At 39.9% G+C, this 21,161-nt stretch overlaps 1 protein-coding gene across 5 annotated transcripts in view; it reads left to right on the top strand.

Annotated features, from left to right (window-relative positions):
* Nucleotides 1–21,161, top strand: part of TENM2 (teneurin transmembrane protein 2) — an 884,000-nt gene that overhangs the window by 538,708 nt on the left and 324,131 nt on the right. For all 5 annotated transcript variants that reach the window (XM_040984305.1, XM_040984174.1, XM_040984151.1 and 2 more), the window contains one exon: nt 3,332–3,541. In XM_040984305.1, coding sequence (XP_040840239.1) covers nt 3,332–3,541 — 210 coding nt within the window. The remainder of the gene's footprint in view (nt 1–3,331; nt 3,542–21,161) is intronic.

Genomic DNA, 21,161 nt, shown 5'->3' with positions numbered 1-21,161 from the left:
CCACATAAGTGTATAATGTCTGGTGGCATATCCACCTCACTCTAAGTATTTCTGTAGGAAATCATGGACTGTAATGTGATTCAGTGTAAGTTTCTTTTAAAAAAATTTTTTTTATTTTATGTTTATTGGAAAGTAAGACATACAGAGAGGAAAATCATCCATCTGCTGATTCACTCTCCATGTGGTCACAATGGCTTGAGTTGCACCAACCCAAAGCCAGGAACTTCTGAATCTCCGACGCAGGGTCCCACGTCCTTGCGTTATCCTCTTCTACTTTCCCAGGCCACAAGCAGGGAGGTGGATGGGAAGCGGAGCTGCAGGGATTAGAACTGACCCCCATATGAGATCCTGGCACATGCAAGGCGAAGACTCTAGCCACTGGGCTACCGCACTGGGCCTATAAATTTCAGCTTTCTTCCTCATACTCTGGTACCCCTCTGGCTCTATATTGATGATTTCTGTCCATTGGAGTCATCAGAGAAAATTCAGCATAAATGAAAAAAAAATTAGTAACTGATACAGCAAATAGAGAGCAGCATTCCATGTGATGAAGAGCAGATCTAAGGACTGAGAAATTGCCCAAGCAATGACGGGTAGCAGCAAGCAGCACAGGAGGAGCTACCAAACCCTGGCAAGAAGGGGGCAGGGGACTAACAGGAATCAGACAGCTGTGTGATGTGTGTTCTCAATACTCTGAAGTAACCCCAGTGCTTTCATTGTGTTATGACTGCTTTTCCATTGTCTGTATTTGTATAAATTAAAAAGCAGTTTCTGTCTGCACTATATGAAATGAATTCATGCTGAACGAAATTTCAAAAAGTTCATGTAAAGAACGATTTCACAGCAACTATCATATCAGGCTCCTGGAAAATTGCACTTGAACTTCAGTTCCACCTCAGTCACTCAAAAGAATTTAAAAATTGGCTTCCAGCCATCCTTGTTCTTCCACGTGCAGTCTCAGATAGGCTTCAAGAACACAAACTTTAAAGCCTATTGATTATGAGTTAAAACCTGTTCTTCCCAGAGCCTTGCTGCTAAGTAGACATCAACACAGACTTCACAGTGCCTGGGCAGAACCCCTCCCCCCACGTTCGGGAGCCATATAAAAGACACAGGGTGACACTGCTATGAAACAGTCGCTTTGAACTTCATAACAAAATTACAAGAAAACTTTGAACTCTGTCAAAGGACAGCTGCTATAAATGGTTATTCAAGGACATATTTCTTATTTGAAATCTGGAGAGTGCCTTGGGATTGGGAGATGGGAGCCTAGAAGCATGATCCCCCATAAATGTCCCAGATCCTTTGATGTCACTTTCATCCTTTTCTGTTCCTGTTCTGTTTGGGCAAGCCCCATGTAGAGTGGTTAGAGGATGGATTTTGGAATAAGCAAACCCAAGTTAGACTTCGGGCCCCGATCACTTAGCTAACAATGCAAACAAGCATCTCTGTGCTTCAGCTTTTTCATCTCTGAAGTGGGAATATGTTACTGTGTCATTTTATGGGACTCTATAGGATGCTGTTGTTCTTGGGATTAAAGAAGATGGTCCAGGAGGAGGGATGGAGACCCATAGGCTATATAAGGCTGACAAAAATCATCTGATCTGGCCCTGCCACAACAACTGCAGGCAGAACTTGAAGTTTAATAAATTCAATAAATCTGTAACAGTCTGGTCTTTTCGAGTGATGACTGTATATGGCCTGAAAATAATGTGATGGATGTCAAAATGACCTTTGACAGAAACAAGATTCCCCATCTCACAGAGCACTAGCACTATAAATGGTGGTGGATTACCATGCCATGTAATTATTAACAGTAGTAACTATTAACAGCAGTATTTCTAGAAGGAGACTTACTGGAATTGGAATTGTTTAAACATTAGAGTTGGTTGTGATGGCATTCAGAAATGTCCTAAGCACTCTTGCCAGAGCTAATGGCAAGAATGACATGCCTTATGTGGCTCCCAGACAGCTATGCATGAAAGGAATTTTTCAAATCAAATCTATTTATCCACTGAAATATTTCAGGGATGATTCATCTCCATTTCAAGATATACTAAGCAAGAGTCCATAGATTTAAGCTTTAAAGTTATCTTAGCTCCCTTGTCATTTTCTGACTCCCATTATTAGGCTGGAAGTCTCTTTCTTCTCTTTTTTGAAGGTTTTTGAACTCCTCTTCTCCCTTCCCTAGGAATACACTTTTGGCTTTCTGTCCCCACCCCCACCTTTTACTCAATCCCCACAGGATCATGCCATGAACTGCAGGCATCTTACTTCTTATTACATATTCCTGAAACAATTTGTTTGTCTCGCTGCCTCCCCATTAAACTGAGGACAGGAATAATGTATCTATGAAGAGAGTGGGAGCGTTGGCCCACTTACTGGGGATATAAATGTTACTCTTTTCTCCTTTTCTAAACCTCTACCCCAAACTAATGAATTTGATTGTAATCTATATGACATGTTCATTCATTCACTGAATCTTTAGAATTACATTGGATAAAATAGACAAGGTACTTGCCTTCACACTGTGATAATGGCTATGAAGAAATTTAATCAATATGGGTTAGAACAGGTATGAAATGGGCAGCTTTCAACAAGTTAAAGCTGGGAAGCCTGGTTGAAGAGAAGCAGGCTTGTGAATATTTGCATTTGTGGGGTAATGGGAAATATCACACCAAAAGGTTGGGAGATACAAAACCCCTCAAGATGTGATCACTTGGCATGGTCAAGCTATAGAAATAAAAGCAGCAAGGTTGGCTGTAGAAGAAATGGACCAAGTGGAGAATTCTAAGGGTCCTGGTGAATAGTGAAGCTGGAGAGGCAGCTAGGAGCCTAGGTAGGCAAGACTTGTAGGCCATGAGAATGAGCTTCAATTTTCTTTTCTATGCAATGGGAAGCCATTGGAAGAGATAAAGCAGGTGAGTGATGTGACCTAATTTCTCTTTTGAAAATATGCTTCTTGTTGCTATGGAGAAAGAATAAAGGTGGAAAGACTCAGATCGTATGGCCAGTGTAGAAGTAGAAAGACCAGCAGGATGAGAGATGATGACTTAGAGGAGGCAAAAAGAAATGGAAGCTTTCCTGCTTTCCTGACTGCTTCCACTTTGAGTGTGAAAATGAATGTTGGTTCATGCCCTCTTCCAAAAATGTGCAACTACCAATAATATAAACTTTATTATTGGAAAAACATCAAACCACTCTATAAAATGCACCTGGAGCATTTCATTTTGTGAACTATCTGTATTGTGAGGTGGTTTCAATGTAACGTTCTTGGGATGCTCTCATGACACTCATTGCTGACCTTTGACCCCTCTGTCCTCTTTCCCAGGTCGTCCCATTCCACCTACATCCTCGTCTAGCCTCCTCCCATCTGCTCAGCTGCCTAGCTCCCATAATCCTCCACCAGTTAGCTGCCAGATGCCATTGCTAGACAGCAATACCTCCCATCAAATCATGGATACCAACCCTGATGAGGAATTCTCCCCCAATTCATACCTGCTCAGAGCATGCTCAGGGCCCCAGCAAGCCTCCAGCAGTGGTAAGGAAACTCTGTGGTGTCTGAATATGTGGTGTTTTGTGTGTGACACTCTTGATTCTCCAGCAAAAAAAATGACAATGTTTAAATGAGATCTGGAGCAAAGGTGTTGTGGGGAGGCATCAGGTGAAATGCATTTGTCACTTTGTAACATGGCATTTCCCAAATACATCTGTTGAAGGTCACAGTGACTGGAGAGGTTTTGCTCATCTTAACAGAGCTTCAGCAGAAGGTGTTTTTGGCTGCTGCTACAAGTGGGACCATACTGGTCTCCGAGGTGAAGTGCAATGAGACCCTGGAATACTGAATTCCCTGTTACTGCTCTTCTGGTCATAGCCAAGTAACCCCGGATGCCCTCAAATTCCCAAATTATGTGCATCTCTGATCTCTCGGTTTTTTGTTAGTTGGTTTCTGACTTCTCCTCCCTTGCTTGTTTTAGATGATTTTGTGATTAGAATGTGTTCCCTTGACATGAATGCGGAATGTCTTGCCACAACTCAATGTTCTGAAGGTGACCTCTTTCCTCTCTGCGAGCCACTTCACTTGTTTCACAAGTTGACCATGTGACACTAAACCCATCGTCTTGATTTTGGTTTTCACACCCAAAGAACACAGGCATTAGACGTAAAATTCTGCCCCACATTTGAAGATTTTGTAGTTACTGTTTCAACTGCTGTTCTTTAAATGTTAAGAGGAATTACCTGTGTTCAGCAATAATCATGCCTTGTTTTGGTTTATCCTGTGGACAGTGCATTCATGTGGACATAGGGACATAGGAGTGGATAATATCTTGAGTTTAAATATCCATGTTGGCAGAAATTAATTGCTCCTGACCCAAAGGCTTAGGAGTTATCTTCTAAATTGGCCTTTCACGATGTTCATTAACAAATTCTGTCAAAAGCAATTCAGGGCTTCCCATGCCAAGAGTGCCCCTTCATGAGGCTGTGTTTCAGCTCCATCCATGAATGTATGCCTCCACTGGCCTCAACCTTTACAATCAAAGGGGACCTCCCAAATACAGTTAAGATGATTCATTCTGGGGATGGAATGATGGACTGCTACTTACAATGGCCCATGCCCTTCTTCAAAGCCAGGCCTGATATATTTAGTAAACTCATATTCTTTTTCAAAAAAAATTACCTAATCAAATCTCTCATCAAATGAGCAATCCATTGTTGATATTATGAAGGCCTTTAATCTACCATAAATCTTTATTAGAACTCATCAGAGCTCCTAGTTTGAGAGAAATGTGATTATGGCACTCTTAAAATGACATTACATCATTGGGGTGATTGGTTTATCATTTGGAGAAGAGACATCAATCATAACTAGCATAACCACACAGTAAATGAATTCAACCTTTCTACCGCGGAACAATGACACTGTAATTGCTCAAAATCAGGCTTAAAATGAAATCGGAAAATGCTCTTTCTTCAAATATGATGTTAACTTAATGGAATATATTATGAAAAATCATGTTTGAGGAAATTCTATATAATTAAAAATATGTAGAAATACATTCCCTTTTTTCTCTCATTGGAACCTTATTTTAGCTTCAGAGCCATACTTTTTTTTTTTTTTGCTGCACAGATTATGTTGCTTTTTAATTGAACCATACTTGCTTATGTTTTTGCTGCATTTTATTTTATACTATGTAATTGTGATGAATATTGTATTATGAAGGACAAGAGCCTTTTGAAATGAGGTGCACCTGCTGATAGCTTTTTTTTAAAACATAGACAATTATTAAGGGAAAATGAGCTTTTAAATACTACATCCTTCTATGCTTATATGGATACCCAAGCAAAGATGACTTTCGTGAATGGGGTCAGTTCTTCCATCAGGGATCTTCTAGAATGTTTTCTTAGTGATAGCATGGTGAGTGATTTCATTTCATTTGGATATTATATCAGATTGTTCAGTTGTTGATATGGTATTATTGTTGGTTTTATGACTAATCAAGACCTCATTTTGGTGGAAACAACAGATCTTTGTATTCAGAGTCGAATTTGTCCATCTTTCATCACTCACCAATTTGTTCAGCTCACTTAAGACTGATAATGATTTAAGCTTCAGTAACACAAGAGAGATGACAGAAATCTGAGGGTCTATTTTCATCCCAAATAAGAGCTGCGCCGATACAATTTGTTCAATTGAAGGTTGAAGACCCAATTATGCAATACCCTTGTTTTCAGTGGATGTTTATCTGAGAATGTGTTAAAGCTCTGGTCAACAGTCAGACATTGAAAAATTCTTGACTGTAGCTTAGCTTAAGTGAGAACAAATCAGGTTCGACTATGCATTTTCTCATGTCTGTGCGTTTGTTGTGGAATGGATTTGGGGTCCAGGGCAAATTGGGGATTCTATTGAGATCTGAATGCAGTTGGCATGAGTTTAAATTTGACATAAAGGATTGAAAATAGAGTTTGACACAGAAGATACTAAGTGCAGAGCTGTGCCTGAGTGTTCTGAATTGAGTTTGATGAAAGGAGCTGAATTTTTTTCAGATGTCAAAGCGCAAAGCACCCATGAGCTTGGTGGTGTACTGTTTAGCTGGTTAATTGCCGATTTTTTTAAAGTTGGTCTTGGCAATGACTTTGTGTCTTGAAGACTACATCCCAGTTTGGTCTTTGTCTCCTACTTTGGTGAAATAAAGCATCCTCTGACACATTCATCCCATAAGCCACAGTTTAAAAACAAAAATCATTTCCTGTGCAGCGATTACAGTTGCTGTTGATGTGAAATCCTTCATTAGGAGAGTCAGAGAACACAGCTTCTGCCCAGAGAGCCCTTGTTGTAAATAGACAAATCAGGTATAAACTTCAGGCATGAAAATGTTTTTGTCCAACATGAAAACTTTCTCAAAGAAACAGCAAAACATCACCTCTGTGGCTTTACTGCCATTATTTTCTATGGCTGTAGCTCATTCTTCAGTGGATGGTGCTAAAACCTTGCCACCTCTGGAGCCAGATTACTCTAACCCTAAGTCTGCGCCAATCAAGTGGATGCCCAGGTACAGCCAGCGAGACGCTTACGAGAGGTATGCTCCTTGCCCTCGACTGCTTTCTGCTAGCAAGCTGAGCGCATCCTGGGTTCTGACCTTCTACCAGAGCACATTAGCTGCCAAGATGTTTCCTGTACACTGCAGCATTATTTCAAATCCTATGAAATCACTCATCTGGAAAAAGAATCTGGATCCCAACAGCAGAATAATGGAAGCTCTTGCAGATGGAAGCATGAGAATGCCTTTCAAGGAGGGTTAGCACTTTGCCATCTGCATATGAGGCAGAAAATAGGCAGGCAGCCACATTATACTCCAAGGAATTGGCTTACCTTGCCCTTTATGAAAGGTTCAGTTTTATACAATTTGATTAGTTTGGACAAACACTTGTAACAGCACTGCCACAGTTAAGGAAATAGACATATGCAACGCCTTTAAGCATTCCCTTGTGACCCTTTGAGTTTTGTTTGGTTTTTATGGTTTTTGGTTTTTGTTTTGCTTTGTTTTATTTTTTATTAATATTGAAACAACACATTTCGTGAAGTTCAGAGATACCATACATGGAAGATAACTAAGAAATTCCTTCCATGTCGGATTTGTTGAAGACTTTTATCATGAAGAAATGATGAATGCTTCTTACCAAATGTTTTCCTGCATCTATTGAAATGGTCATATAGTTTTTGTTCTTCATTCTGTTGATGTGATCTATACTATCTATTCATCTTGAAATGAATCATCTGCATCTTTAAGATAAATATGTGATCATGATTTATTACATTCTTGATGTTAGCTAATACTTAGTTGAGAACATTTTCATCAAGGGTATTCGTCTACTGTTATCTTTTTATGTTGTATCTTTGTTGGTTTTGATCATTGAATGCTATGGCTTCATAAAAGCTATTTGGCATACTTCTATCCAGTTAGTGTTTTGGAGCAGTTTGAGAAGCATTGGAGTCAGTTCTTCTTCAGATGTTGGGGCAATAAGGCTATCAGGTCCTTAACTCTTCTTTTATAAGTAAATGTTAGTTACAGATTCAATGTGATTGTTCTAGATCTGTGTCAATTTTATCTTCTTAATTTAGTGTCTGTAGGTTTCTCTACCCAGGAATTCATCTGTTCCGTCAACGTTTTCTGATTTGTGCGTGTAACTTGTTTGTAGTAGTTTCTTTTGAACCTCTTTATTCCTATGATATTCCATTTTAACAACTTTTTCATTTCTGATCTTATTGATTTGTAATTTTCCTTTTTTTTTCCTGTCATTCTGCCTAAAAGTTTTTCTCAAAGACCAGCTTTGTTTTATAAAATTGAAATTGAATGAATTGTAAAAATTAATTCAAAAAATTAATTCAATTTCAATTCTACTTATTTTCTCTCTGATTCTTATTATTTGCCTCTCTTGATAACTTTTCTCTTGGTTAATTCTTGTATTTCTAAATCCTTATCATGTGTATTTGGATTGTTCATTTAAGATCTTTTCCTTTTAAATGAAAATATACTGATATAAACTTATTTTTAATACTACTTTTATGTTATCCCACAGGTTTTTATGTGCTTTGTTTTCATTTTAATTTGTTTCAAGACCTTGTTTTTATATTTTCTCATTTGCTCAGCTATCCATTGGCTGGTCAATTGCATCTTGTTAAGTTTCCATACATTTGCAAATTTTTTGTTATTCTTGTTGACCTACAGTTTTTTTTTTTCCTTTTGTAGCCAGAGAAGATAATGGCATAATTTCAATCTTTATAAATAAACTGAAACTTGATTTGTCGCCTCACGTATGTTCTATCCCAGAAAATGTTTCATGTGTTAGTGAAAATCAAGTGTATTCCAAAGTGATTGGGTGAAATCTTCTGTAAATGCCTGTTAGGTCCATTTGCTTAATGGCACAGTTCAACTCTGATGTATCCTTGTCGATTTTCTGTCTGGTTGATCTGTACACTGGTAACAATCAGGTGTTGAAGTCTGAACTGCTATTGTATTGTACTGCAGTGTGTCTTTCCCTTTAGATCTAATAATATTAACTTTATATATCCAAGAGGTCTTGTGTTGCATACATATATACTGATGATGATAAAATCTTATAGATTGACCTTTTATCAATATATGATCTCCTCCTCTGTCTCTATTTACAGTTTTAAAATTTATTTTGGTTGATAATAATACTTCTACTTCCACTTGTTTTGCTTTACATGTACTGTACGTGTGATATATTTTTCCAGCCCTTCACTTTGATTCTGTGTGTACCTTTACCTGTGAAGTTAGTTTGCCATAGGCAGAATATAGATTGGATTTGGATTTTTTTTGTTTGTTTCTCTATTCAGCCAATCTATATCTTTGGGCCGAGAGATTTAATCCATTTATGTTTGAAGATAATATTGATAGAAAATAAATAATTCCTTTCATTTTGTTGACTGTTTACTGATTATGCACATAAATTTGTTATTTTCATGTGCTTCCATGATATTTGTACTGCTCGTGTAGGTGTCTCTTCCAGATTTATTTGTTTCTATTTATTTAAAAGTCATAATTAGAGAGAGGGAGAGAGAAACAGAGAGAGAAAGAGAGATTTTTCATCTACTGATTCACTTCCCAGATGTGCCACAATGGCCAAGACTAGACCAGGCCAAACCTGGAACCAAGAGTTTCATCCAAATCTCCCAGGTGGATAGCCGAGACCCAAATGCTTGAACCACCTGCTGCTGCTTTTCAAAGGTCATAGACACTGAAGCAGCCAGGACATAAACTAGTGCCCATATGGGATGTCATCATAGGAGGCGATGGTATTACCCACTAAAACACAATGTCGGATTGCAATATTTCTTATAAGTATGTCTGTCCTGATGAATTCTCTGCTTCTCTGGTCTAAAACAAATGCTCTGTTTCTCCTTAATGCCTAAAAAAGGACAAATTTTAATATAAGAGTATTGGTTGGAAGTTGTTTGTTTGTTTCCCAACACATTAAATATATGAGCCCACTCTATAGGCCTATTGGTTTTCTCCCGAGGAAACTGCTGTTAGTATAACTGGTTGTCCTTCATATGTAACTTTTCATGTTTCTGTTGCTCTATCTTGGATTGTCTCCTTATCTTTGGATATCATCAGCCTGGCTTACAACAGCATGTCTTTTGTGGATTTAGGCTGCTTAGAGGCCTTTGAGCTTCCTGTGCTTAGATATCCATGTCTGTCTTGAGATTTGGGGAGCTTTTACCTGTTATTTCATTCAGTTGGTTCTCAATAATTTATCTTCCTCTTCTTCAAGTATCCCTGCCATACTAATATTTGTTCAATTCATGGTATTACGTATATCAACTAGGCTTTCATCATTTTTTTCAAATTATTTTTATCTGCATGGGCTATTTCAAAGGTTTGTCCTCCAAATCAAAAATTCTTTCTTCTGATAATTCTCTTCTGCTATTGAAGTTCTCTGTTGTATTTTGTGCTTTACTGTGTGAAGTTTTCACCTCCAGAATGTCTGTTGAGTTCTTTTTAGTGATTTTATCCCTTCATTGAATTTGTCATTCCTGCCATCTATTATTCTCCTCATTTTTAAGCTGTGTTTTCTTACATTTCATCGTGGCCTTTTGGTTTTATTATTTTGAATTCTTTTCTAGGTGTTTTCACAGATGTCCTTCAGACCAGGGTCTGCTTCTTAAGCAATGTTTAGTTCTTGTGGAGATCCCATGCTTCCTTGCTTCTTCATGTTCCAATATGCCCGTGTTGACATCTGTGCCTCTTCATAGTAATCTTAATTTTAAAGGAAAGATTTCACTAGAAAAGACTTTTACTTAGATAGAATTGGGAGTATCACTTCAATTGTTGATTTGGCATTGATTGTGGATGAACCCAGAAATGTAACCTCTTAATGTTGATTTCAATGCTGTCAGCAGAATATACAAGTGCCACCGGCATCTCATCTGCAGTAATTTGTGAAAGTAATAATGTTACTTTTAAAGTAGACATGAGCTTCCAAAGATGCATGTCTCTAATCCCCAGAGAATTGCATGAGTATTTTCATGGCTATAACTACTTTTCTGGGATGCAGCAGGGGCTGTTCCCCTTGTCTACCCGACAACCCTGATTGATGCTGGAGCTGTGGCACTGATTCTCTTGGTCCTCCAATTATGGAATGTGGGTATGGCCTTCTGCAGTGTCTGCTGTGTGGGTGTAACTGACAGTCATGCTTGAATCACAAGGATACCATGTCTCAGCTCTGAGAAATGTGAAGGGGACCTTGTCTCAGACACACAGAGTGAATACAGTTTATGCTGAGGAGTATACACTGGTATAGGTCTAGAAAACTGGAATGTTTGTGGATCCTTCTCTGTGTCCCATAGGGTACATTCTGATAACTCTGAGGAATATAATACTAGTAGTCATGGGGCAGGAATTGTGAAAAACAATGGAGTCCATACACAGGTCTCATAGAGCAAGTATCAGCTGTACTGGCTTATAGCACCAGCAGTGACATTCCCGGAGTCAAACAGCACAGAAGGGACTGTCCCACTGCCCACATGGCATGCAACAGTGATGCCAGGGGCTGTGCACTGGCTCCCAGAACCCAGTGGGTAGAGTTCCAGGAAGGACTCTCCTGAGCATGGGCCTCTTCCACTGGGCTTGGGCAGCTGCTGGTGACCATCCCCAAGAAGTAAATGGGGAACTTCACTGGATAGCAAAGAGCAAGGAAGTGAAGATTCAGAGCATGAATCCAAAAGGCTTCTAATTGCAGGAATCACAGGGGCCTACTTACTGTCCCAGAAGGCATCCTGGCTGTCTCTGGTGGCAGCTGAAAGCAGAAGGCTGCTTGCTTTCCCCTGTGGCAGGTGGAATATATCAGCTGACACTTTGCATTCAGAGTGAAACAATGCAAATTCCTTCTTTAAAGTAGTGACTGCTTGGACTCCAGCTGGCATTCTAAAGTAGATTTGAAATTAGGGCTGCATGATTCTGCCGTAGTTAGGGCTACTCATCTGCTGTGGTAGTAGGGTTGTGATGTGTTCTGCTTACCACTTCCTGGCATGATGGCTTCTATCAGCTACGAGCTAGGGAAGGAGTGGTGAGCAGAACCAGTCAGGGGCTATGTACTTTGCTCCTCTCTCTCTGGTTCCAGTGATCTTCAAAGTCTCTCTGCTCTTTGCACATCTCTTCATCTCCTTGCTGAAGTTCTTCCTTCAGGCATTCTCCTCAGGCCAGATATTTTAAGTTTCTAGCATTTTCTATAGCAGGTTGGCTTCCTCAACTGCGGAGTGGGATAGGAATGGTAGGGGATAGCTGCACACAGTAACAACAGTAGCAGCATGCTTCCTTCCTTCTGTCCCCATCACAGCTAGTTTTTGGTTTGTCTGTGTTATTTGTAATCTCTTTTTATTGGAGCTCATTCTCAGAACATATTCTGCAAATGTGGTTCTTTCATTGTTGATCCCCAATTTTTTCTGGCTGTGATAGACTCAGATCAGCTCTAACTAGCTATCCAATAATAGCTTTTGAAACCATAAACAGACACACATACACCCACACACTTTCCTTGTCTCTTGCCATGTGGTGATCCAGCAAGACCATCACTAGAAATGGGCTCTGATCTTGGACCAGAACTTTGAGCAAAAATTAAGCAGCATTTTGCTTTACAGCCAATCCCCAAACCCTCCAAATTATAATTAAATAAAACAGTAAGAGTTAAGGAAAGATCTGAGGAGTGAAAAATACATATGTGTATACTTGTGTGTGAATATATGTATGCACAAGTATACACGTATGTGTGTGATGTATACATGCCCATAGCTATAAAGCTCATATTTTTTAAAGCAGACATAAAGTGTGATTCTGGCTTCCTGGAAACAAAAGCAAAAAAGGGAAATGGTAGAAGAAATAGGCAGCATAATTATGAGTCAAAACTAAATCATTTGCTTCAGGAAATTTATTTGAGTTCTAAAAGTGAAGCCAGAAAGAAATTGCACATAAAGGTCAAGTGTGCATTCTAGATAACTGAGTTTTCAGTAGCATCCTATAATGTATATGCTAATTTCCTAATCACATTTCTTATAGCAATTCTCCAAATAAGCTACAGAGAGTCATTTTACCTTAAAATGATTCCTACATGAGGAGGCATTTGGCACAACTAAGGCACCACTTGGAACACCGATATCCCAGATCAGAGTCATGGATTCAGAGTGAACCAGTGAATAGAAGTATAATCTTTCCATATCCATTGTTTTTTCTTCTCTTCTCTCCTCTTTTCTTCTCTCCTCTTTTCTTCTCTCCTCTCCTCTCCTCTCCTCTCCTCTCCTCTCCTCTCCTCTCCTCTCCTCTCCTCTCCTCTCCTCTCCTCTCCCAACCCGCTTTCTCTCTCTACTTCCCACTCTATGCTTTCTGCCTTTCTCTCTTCCCCTTTCCCTCCTTTCCTTCCTCTCTCTGTCTTCCAAAGAAATTTATCAAATGAATAGAATTTTAAAGTGTTTATGCATTTGTATTGAAAGGCAGAATTACAGAGGGAAGGAGAAATAAAAGGATCTTCCATTCGTTGGTTCACACCACAAATGCCTGCAATGGCTGGAATTGAACCAATCCAAAGCCAGGAGCTTCTTCCAGATCTTTCACTTGTGACATAGTCCCAAGGTTTTATGCTGTCCTCTGTTGCTTTCCCAGGCCATAAGGAGGGGGAGAGGGGAGCTAGATGGGAACTGGTGCAACAAGGATACGAACTAATGCCCATATGGTATGCCAGCTCTTACAGGCAGAGGATTAGACAATTGAGTCATCATGCTGGTCCCAGATGAATTAAAATTTTTGAGGTTCTGTGAAATGCCACAAATTAGCAGCCAGTGATGAAACTTGAACAACAGGCAATCCTCAGATCCACTAATGGGCCTTATAAAGTGTGTGTCCTGTGGAAAATAGACTTCAAAATACCATTGCTTGTAACTCAAACTTACGGGCACCAGCCAACTCTGAGACTGTATAGTCACAAACCTAAAACCTGAATTGCAAATGGTCCACGTGACAAATTTGTCTTGACAGTCACATGGAGGTGAGAGCTGGTGTCCCCTTACGAAACAAAAGCACCTCTAAGGTCAGCCTCTTCCACCTGGCCCCTCCCACCATCCATGTGTCTGCATTGGGGAGGAGAAAGAAGGCAGCCCATAAAAATAGATTTTTTTTTAAGTAGTAAAACTGCTTCCCCTTATGTGGTTTAGTTTTTGTACAGAAATTTCTCTCATATATGCTGTGAATGTTCTTACCTTCTAAAGCAAACGATGCCCGATGTGCGAAATCGTCCTGTACATTGTTGATCTATTTGGCTAATAATTCTCTTCCTCTCTTTGATCTTCCTTTCTCTCTCCCTCCCTCATTTGTACAGCTCATTGATATATATGATGAAGAGTGAAAGGTTACATTAAACGTGGGTTGACATTTTGAAAACTGACCTGGGGATCTTGATTTGGAAATGCACTGGCTGTATTACTACCTCCAGATGATTCTGTGCTCTGGTTGAAAATACTGAAGGTGATCCCATCTACAGGAGAAAGCAATGCTCCAGTACAAGGACTAAAGGCTCCCGGTCACACCTCACCTTGGCCTTTCCAACAAAGTCATCTCTCATTCTGAGAACTGGGAACAGATGGCACCCTCAGGATTCCTATGGCCCTTCTGACTTGCCTGGCAACATGGCAACAGAGGTCAGAATGTGCCATCATTTCCTTGGTACCTTCACACGGAGTGCACCCACATCCCCACTTTATGTGTCTTTCACATGTTGTTTACTCAACTATGACTGTACATGTGTGTTGTTTTCATGCTTTAAGTATTGTAAATAATACTGCTGATGATTTGTAAGCCCAGCAATTTCTAGCCAAGTAGGATTGGGACCACCTTCTGTACCACAGTACAGATGAGCACATAGTAGAGAGAGATAGGCAATTCCTTTGGAGATGTGCAGCATGTAAATGACAGGCAACAGAGAACTGCCCCTCTTCAGCAAATAATCCTGCTATTGACAAGAATCCCAGGGTCGATAGTCATTGTGTACATTCCACCTCTCCAGCTCTGTCACTGGCTTCCTGGTACAAACAAAAGGATGTCCTAGGCAAGCACAGACATTGGTAATCACACAGTGTCACTTAACAATTTCCTGCCCTAACAGCTATTATTCAGATCTTCAGCATAATCCAAATTCCCTTAAAAATTACACATTAATTCTGGCTAGCTTCCTGCATTATATTCAGTACTCATTTTAAAAAGTAGCTCTAGTCCCTTCTTAGAGATGTGTCAATTCTCTGTTGGATCAAAAGCTCTATTTATTTTATCAAAACCATTTCAACAGAAATTATAGCTACAGTCCCAGATGTATCTCTTGGACCAATTCCCCCCAAACAATGAAAAAATGATTGCACTCTTTTTAAAAATATATCTATTTCTATGAAAGCCAGAGTTATAGAGAGCTAGTGGGGGGAGATGGAAAGGGTGGGGAAATCTTCCACAGCTGATTCACTTTCCAAAAGGCCACAGCAGCCAGAACTGGGCACATCAGAGACCAAGAGCTTCCTCCAGGTCTCATACATTGGTGACAGGAGTCTAAGCACTTGGACCATACTCTGCTGCCTTTCCAGACACAGTAGCGAAGAGCTAGATTGGAAGTGGGGCATCCAGAACTCAAACCAGCACCTATTTAGAAAGCTGATGTTATGTGTGGCTTTACCCACCACACCACAGCACTGGCCCCAGAATAACTATTCTTAAAGAGTGTAGACTCTCATGTCCATACAGTTTAGTCTCAAATAGTGGTTTGACTATTGTGCTGTGGCTTGTGGAACCAAATCTCTCAATCAGTATTTTATGTACAAAACATTAATAAACATCTGTAACTCCCAAAGAATTCTGATTCAGCTATGTATTTGAAAAGAAGTTTAGACAATTGGAGCAGAGATTTGGTTGTGTATTATTTATCTTTTAATTTGGTAAATGTTTCTTCAACAGGAAATTTACCCTTGTTAAGTATTCAGTCATACAGTGTTGACTATAGTCATGTTGCTATGAAACTGTCATGAGCATCTGTTTGAACATTTCCATCCTCCCCAAACCAAACAGAAACTCTGTGCCCATTCAATGTTAAGTCCCTTCTACTAACCTCCTAGAAACCATCATTTTTATTCTTAATTCCATGAATTTGATTATTCTTTTATAAGCAGAATTATGGAGCCATACATTTGAGACCAGCTTCTTTCACTTTACATAACTTCCTCCTGATTAGTTCATCTGGTAACATGGCTCAGAATCTCTTCCATTTTGATCCCAAGTTATAAATCCCACTTTATGTGTCTTTCATATGTTGTTTTCTCACTCAGCTATCACTGCACATGTGTGTTGTTTTCATGCTTTAAGTGTTGTAAATAATACTGCTGTGAACATCTGTGTATCAATACCTGTTCTGCTCTTTGACTTGACTTGTATGCATGTATACAAAGATTAAACTTGATTTTGGGGGTTTTTCAGAAGATCTATTTTATTTATTTGAAATGCACATTTGATGAGAGAGAGAGAGAGGAAGTGAGAAGGGAAGGGAGAGAGGGAGAGAAGGAAAGAGAGAGGGAGAGAGACAGAGTGGGGATGGGAGAAAGACAGACAGAAATCTTCCATCTGGTGCTTTATTCTCCCAACAGCCACAATGGCCACAGCTGAGTCAGGCTTAAGCTGGAAGCTTGGGGCCTCTGCCAGGTTTTGTCTGAGTCTCCCACATGGGTGCATCAGCCCGACCCTTTGAGTCATCTTGTGCTGTCTCCCAGGCGCATTATCGGGGAGATGATTCGGAAGTGGAACAGGCTGAATTCAAACTGGCTCCTATATGGAATGCCAGTGTCAAAGGTGGTACCCACAACACCAGACCCAAATTTGTTCCATTCTAAGTTTAATCTTTTGAGAAACTGCCCAGTTATTTTCCACAGCAGTTCTACCATTTTACACCCCCACCAGCAGTACGCAGAGGTTTCATTCCCCCTTCTTCACTAACACTTGCTATTTTCTGTTTTTGTTTGGTTTTGTTTTTAACACCCTGTCCTATCAATATGAAGTGGTATCTCATTGTACATTTGGTTTGCCTGTCTGTGATGGTTGGTAACACTGAGAATCCACATGCTTGTATTGACTGCTTATACGTCTTCTGTAATGCTATGCTCATTTAGGTTTTTCATGAAATTTTCAGTTGTTGTCTTATTGTTGCCGAGAAGAAGGAGTCCTTCCAATTCTGGATAGCATCCATCTAACAAGTAGATATTAGCTAATATTTCTGTACTTCCTTGGGCTGCCTTTTTAGGCTATGCATGATGCCCTTTGGTGTATAGATGTTTTCAGATTTTGGCTTCTCTATCACTTCTCGGCCTTTTGGTTAAGATCAAATGCAGATTTTGGCTTCTCTTTGCCTCTGCTTTTGGGGTCATATAACATGAACGTTTAGAAGGTTCTATGACAACTGTTGCCATAATTTTTGTGGCTCTTCACTCTTTTAATCCTCAGTACCAAGAAACACACCAAGAGACAACTGTTGACCCTGGGGATTATTAGGGAGGTTTAGGCATGGCTAGGAGCTGGACTGCCACTCCCAGCATTCTCCCAGAACATGGTCGCTCAGCAAGGACATCCATGAGCGTGAAAATATAAGAGCAAACAAAAACTAGTCCAATTTGTGTGTTGCCTAAACATAAATACAAGCAAGGTCATTGTCTCTTGTTTATCCATTATTCATCCTTATGAAATACCTAAGACTGGGTAACAAAAAGGTGAGAGGTTTAGTGGGTTCACAGTTTTAGAGGCTAAAATTCCAGACTTCACACCACTGGCTCTTGTGAGGATGTGGTTGGCTTCATCGCTTCTTGGCAGCTGGCACAGGCAATGGCAAGAGAGAAAGCAGAAGGGAGATCACATGGCCAGAGGAAGGCAGAGGGGCCAATCTTTTAATCTCTATTTGAGCTCACCTCTTTCGCTTAATATCTATTTATTAACATATTTAAAAGGCAGAATTACAATGAGAAAGAGAATCTCCCATATTCTGGTTGACTACAATGGCCGGGCATGAGCTACATCAAAGCCAGGAACCTAGAAATCCATTCAGACCTGCCACACAAGTGGCTATCTTGTCTGTTTCCTAGATGCATCAACAGGGCACAGGATCAGAGAAGGGGAAAAGCCAGGACTGGAGCCAGCACTCAATGTGGGATGCTGCAAGGGGCACCAGAGTAAACTTCTTAAATGTCCCCTCTGGGTCTCAGTACCACCACCTGGGAGGCCAAACTCCCATTGCATGATCCCTTGGGGAATATACTCAAATCACCACACTGTCCAAAACACAAAAATGCAATGTGTCATCCTGCCCCAATGGAAACAAGTGTTGGTTGTGTATTTACTAATTACTGATTTAATCCCTTCTAATCAGATTTCTCTACAGAAAAAAAAAAAAAACAACATACTGAGAAACCAAATCCTAGCATCACCCCCACCCCATTCTCCAAGAACACCAAGCCCTTCCTAACTCTCTTGCCCTCAAGCACCCCAGGAACCCCATTGTCCACCATAGTGATTGAGTCAACCTCATATGGCTGCTGTGTGCTCTTTCCTGGTGTTTCTGTGACTGGAGGACATTGTCAACCTTCTGCTGTGAGTTCATATCATTAGCATTGGTTGCTGTTGAATGGATGAAGACACTGACACAGACAGGTTAAATAACTTGCCAGAAGATGCCTGCTTAGTAAGTACCACAAAATGAACCTGGCACAAACCAGTCAGTCTCTGCAGAGAGGGATAAGAAAACAAAAACTTGAATAAATCCTGAAAAGACAACTTCCAAAAATAAAAGAAATGAAAAGTAGTCACCATTTACCTTGTCCTCAGCCCTGAGCAGCACTCAAATGGCCATCATCGTATAAATGTGGAATAACTATCCAAGCATTCTGTCAAGTGGAAGGGGTGCACAAAGTGTATGTATGTATCCTGGGCAGGAGGAGGAGAAAGTGTCAGTCTGCATCTTGTGTAGGAAGAAGTTACTAGATAATGCCTGAAATTGAAAGAAATAGCAGCACTTGTGCATTATTTATAGAACTGGAAATAAATACCAAAATAATCAACTAAAAAAGGTAAATGTGATTGCTTGCTGGGAAGGAAGAAATTGACGGTAACGAAAAAAGATTGCTATTTTTGAAACAAGCATTGTAGTAGTACTGGATTCTTCAAACGATGTGCTGGGTTTTTTCCTTTTGATAAATGGAAAACATTTTTAAAACGTAAGTAAAAGGTGTGGAGATTTGTTGGAGCAGTGAATTGGCCACTTGGAGGAACCCATGCATTCCATTTTATTGTGCCTGGTCCCAGTCCTGACTGCTCCTCCTGATTTTTCAGTTCGATTGTGTGCTGATGTGCACTGCATGAGGCAACACTGGTATATTTTGTTTCTGGATCCTTGCCAATATATAGAAGGCCCTAATTGAGTTCTGAACTCCTGCTCCAACCCTATTGCTAGCTTTGGGGTGGGGGGAAGGGAGGTGCAGGGAAGCAGCAAATGGCAAAGTTATTCCAATACACATGTAGATATAGACACACATGCTCTTTCTTGCTGTCTCTCTTCCCCCATTCCCTTTCTTCTTCCTCCCCCCCTTCTCTCTGTCCCTCCATCTAGCTTTCTGTCTTACTACTTCTCAAATAAAATTAGATCTTCAAAAAAAAAAAAAAAGAAGTGAGCACAAGAGATTGGGCACAGCACACAGCAAACACTTAGCACAATGTCAATGTTAGAGCCTCCTAATGTCAGCTGTTAACTATTTGCAGATATATTTTCATCCAGTAACTGTGTATTAAGAATTATGCATTTGAAATGACATCTGTTGGCATGCACTGAAGTAGGCAGGCATAGCTGTTAATGGGTCTGTGTGCCTCTATTGAGTGGGGGACCTTGAGGGGTTTGGGGAACTTTAGCTTCGTATCCCAACCCAGCCCAATTATTTTCACCAAAAGAATTCTCAACCAAATTAGCCCACCTAAACTTTTCTTTTACAGAAACGCAGCACACTCTTGCAGTCTGCCTTGTGTGATTTAACATCTCATTACATTCTGATTTGTACTATTCTCTTGGTTTTCATGCATATAAATCACCTGTGTCAACATTAAGTTGTCACCATTTTAAGATAAGGGTCATTTCTTTGGTTTTTTCCCATATCACTTAGAGTATGGTGCATGTTTAGATAAGGTCAAGACATCCTTCTTGATTTCATGGTAATGGAACAGTGGCAGTTTGGACCAATAAAAAAATAAAAATAAAAAAAAAACAGTGCTTCCACTGAGGCTTTATGACTTGAACTTGTTGACAATAGATTATCATAATGTTTCTAGATCTGAGATCAGTTTCATTTGTGGGTGTGAGCTTGACCACCTCTAGAAAGAAGAGAAGCTACCATATGGTGTGATGAGAAAGGGGGTGTCTGAATAAATTGCTGTCTTCCTTTGAAGGTAGAGAAAAGAGGTGAATCTCAAAAATCTGTTTTCATTGTCTTAGAAGAGTTGCTTTCTGGAGTTGATGATGCCTCTGGCATGATTGACTCTGTGGGTATCTTTTGAACAGTGCATCTGTAAGTTAGGGAATTACTGGAGGGAATGCAAGGGCTTAGCATCTTAGTTTTAAATTTCTAGACTAACCCTAACAACCACAAAGTTGATGGCTTAAAACAACAGAGAGTTATTTGTTCTCTTATTTGTTCTCGCATTTTTAGAGTCTGTTAGTTTTAAACAGTCTTAACTAGGCTATGATCCCTGCAAACGTCTTAGGGAAGAATCTGCTTCTCCTAGCTTCCAGAGGTTTCTGGTAACCCTTGGTATTCCTTGCTTATAAAGGCGTAACTCCAGTTCCAGCTTCCATCTTGACAGAGACATCTTCTCTCAGTGTTTGTCTGTGGACCATACTAGTCACTGAGTTTGGAACACTACTTTCCTCTAAGCTATTTTGAATTATATCTGCAAATGTGGTTACAAAAAAAAAAACAAGCAAGATCACAGATGCCAGGCATTACTACTTCAGCATCTCTTTTGCAGAGTCAACCTACAGTATCCAATTGAATGCTCAGCAGGATAAAGCTACTAGATATAGCTCCCCGTGTCTCTCCCCTTATTGCACTTTGACTGTTTTCATCATTAAGTTTAGGCTCTTTGAAGACAAGAACTTCATTTCCCTTGTGTCCCATTTTATTCTTTGCATTTAGCTGGCAAGGAGTCTGGCACATAACAGACACTCAATAAACATGAGGTCAATGAACAAACAGAGTGCACATGAAGTTAAAGGATGGTGGGAAGATATCCAGATGGTTTTGTCTGCAAAGAATGGATCAGGAAGATAATAGGGGTAGACCCTGGCTCAGAGGCTCACTCCTTCATTCAGTAATAAGAGAGAGAAAGAATGAAGAAGGCATTAGTGGATGATGGATGGTGTGGCATAAATGGCAAAAGAAGCCAGAAACAAGCCATGGAAACCAACAGGGTTACTATTTCAAGTCTAGAATCTAAATAAATTAGTCAAGTGTGGGAAAAACTGTTTCATAATGTGCTTTAAAAGTCTACCACCAGCCTTTCCTTTGATTCCCAATCCTAGCCAATGCTAGC

This window comes from Ochotona curzoniae, unplaced genomic scaffold, assembly GCF_017591425.1.
Source record: "Ochotona curzoniae isolate NIBS_2020 unplaced genomic scaffold, NIBS_Ocur_1.0 contig_1, whole genome shotgun sequence".
Taxonomy (NCBI): Eukaryota; Metazoa; Chordata; class Mammalia; order Lagomorpha; family Ochotonidae; genus Ochotona; species Ochotona curzoniae.
The sequence above is the reverse complement of the archived record's forward strand: the minus strand, read 5'-3'. Positions and strand labels throughout refer to the sequence as shown.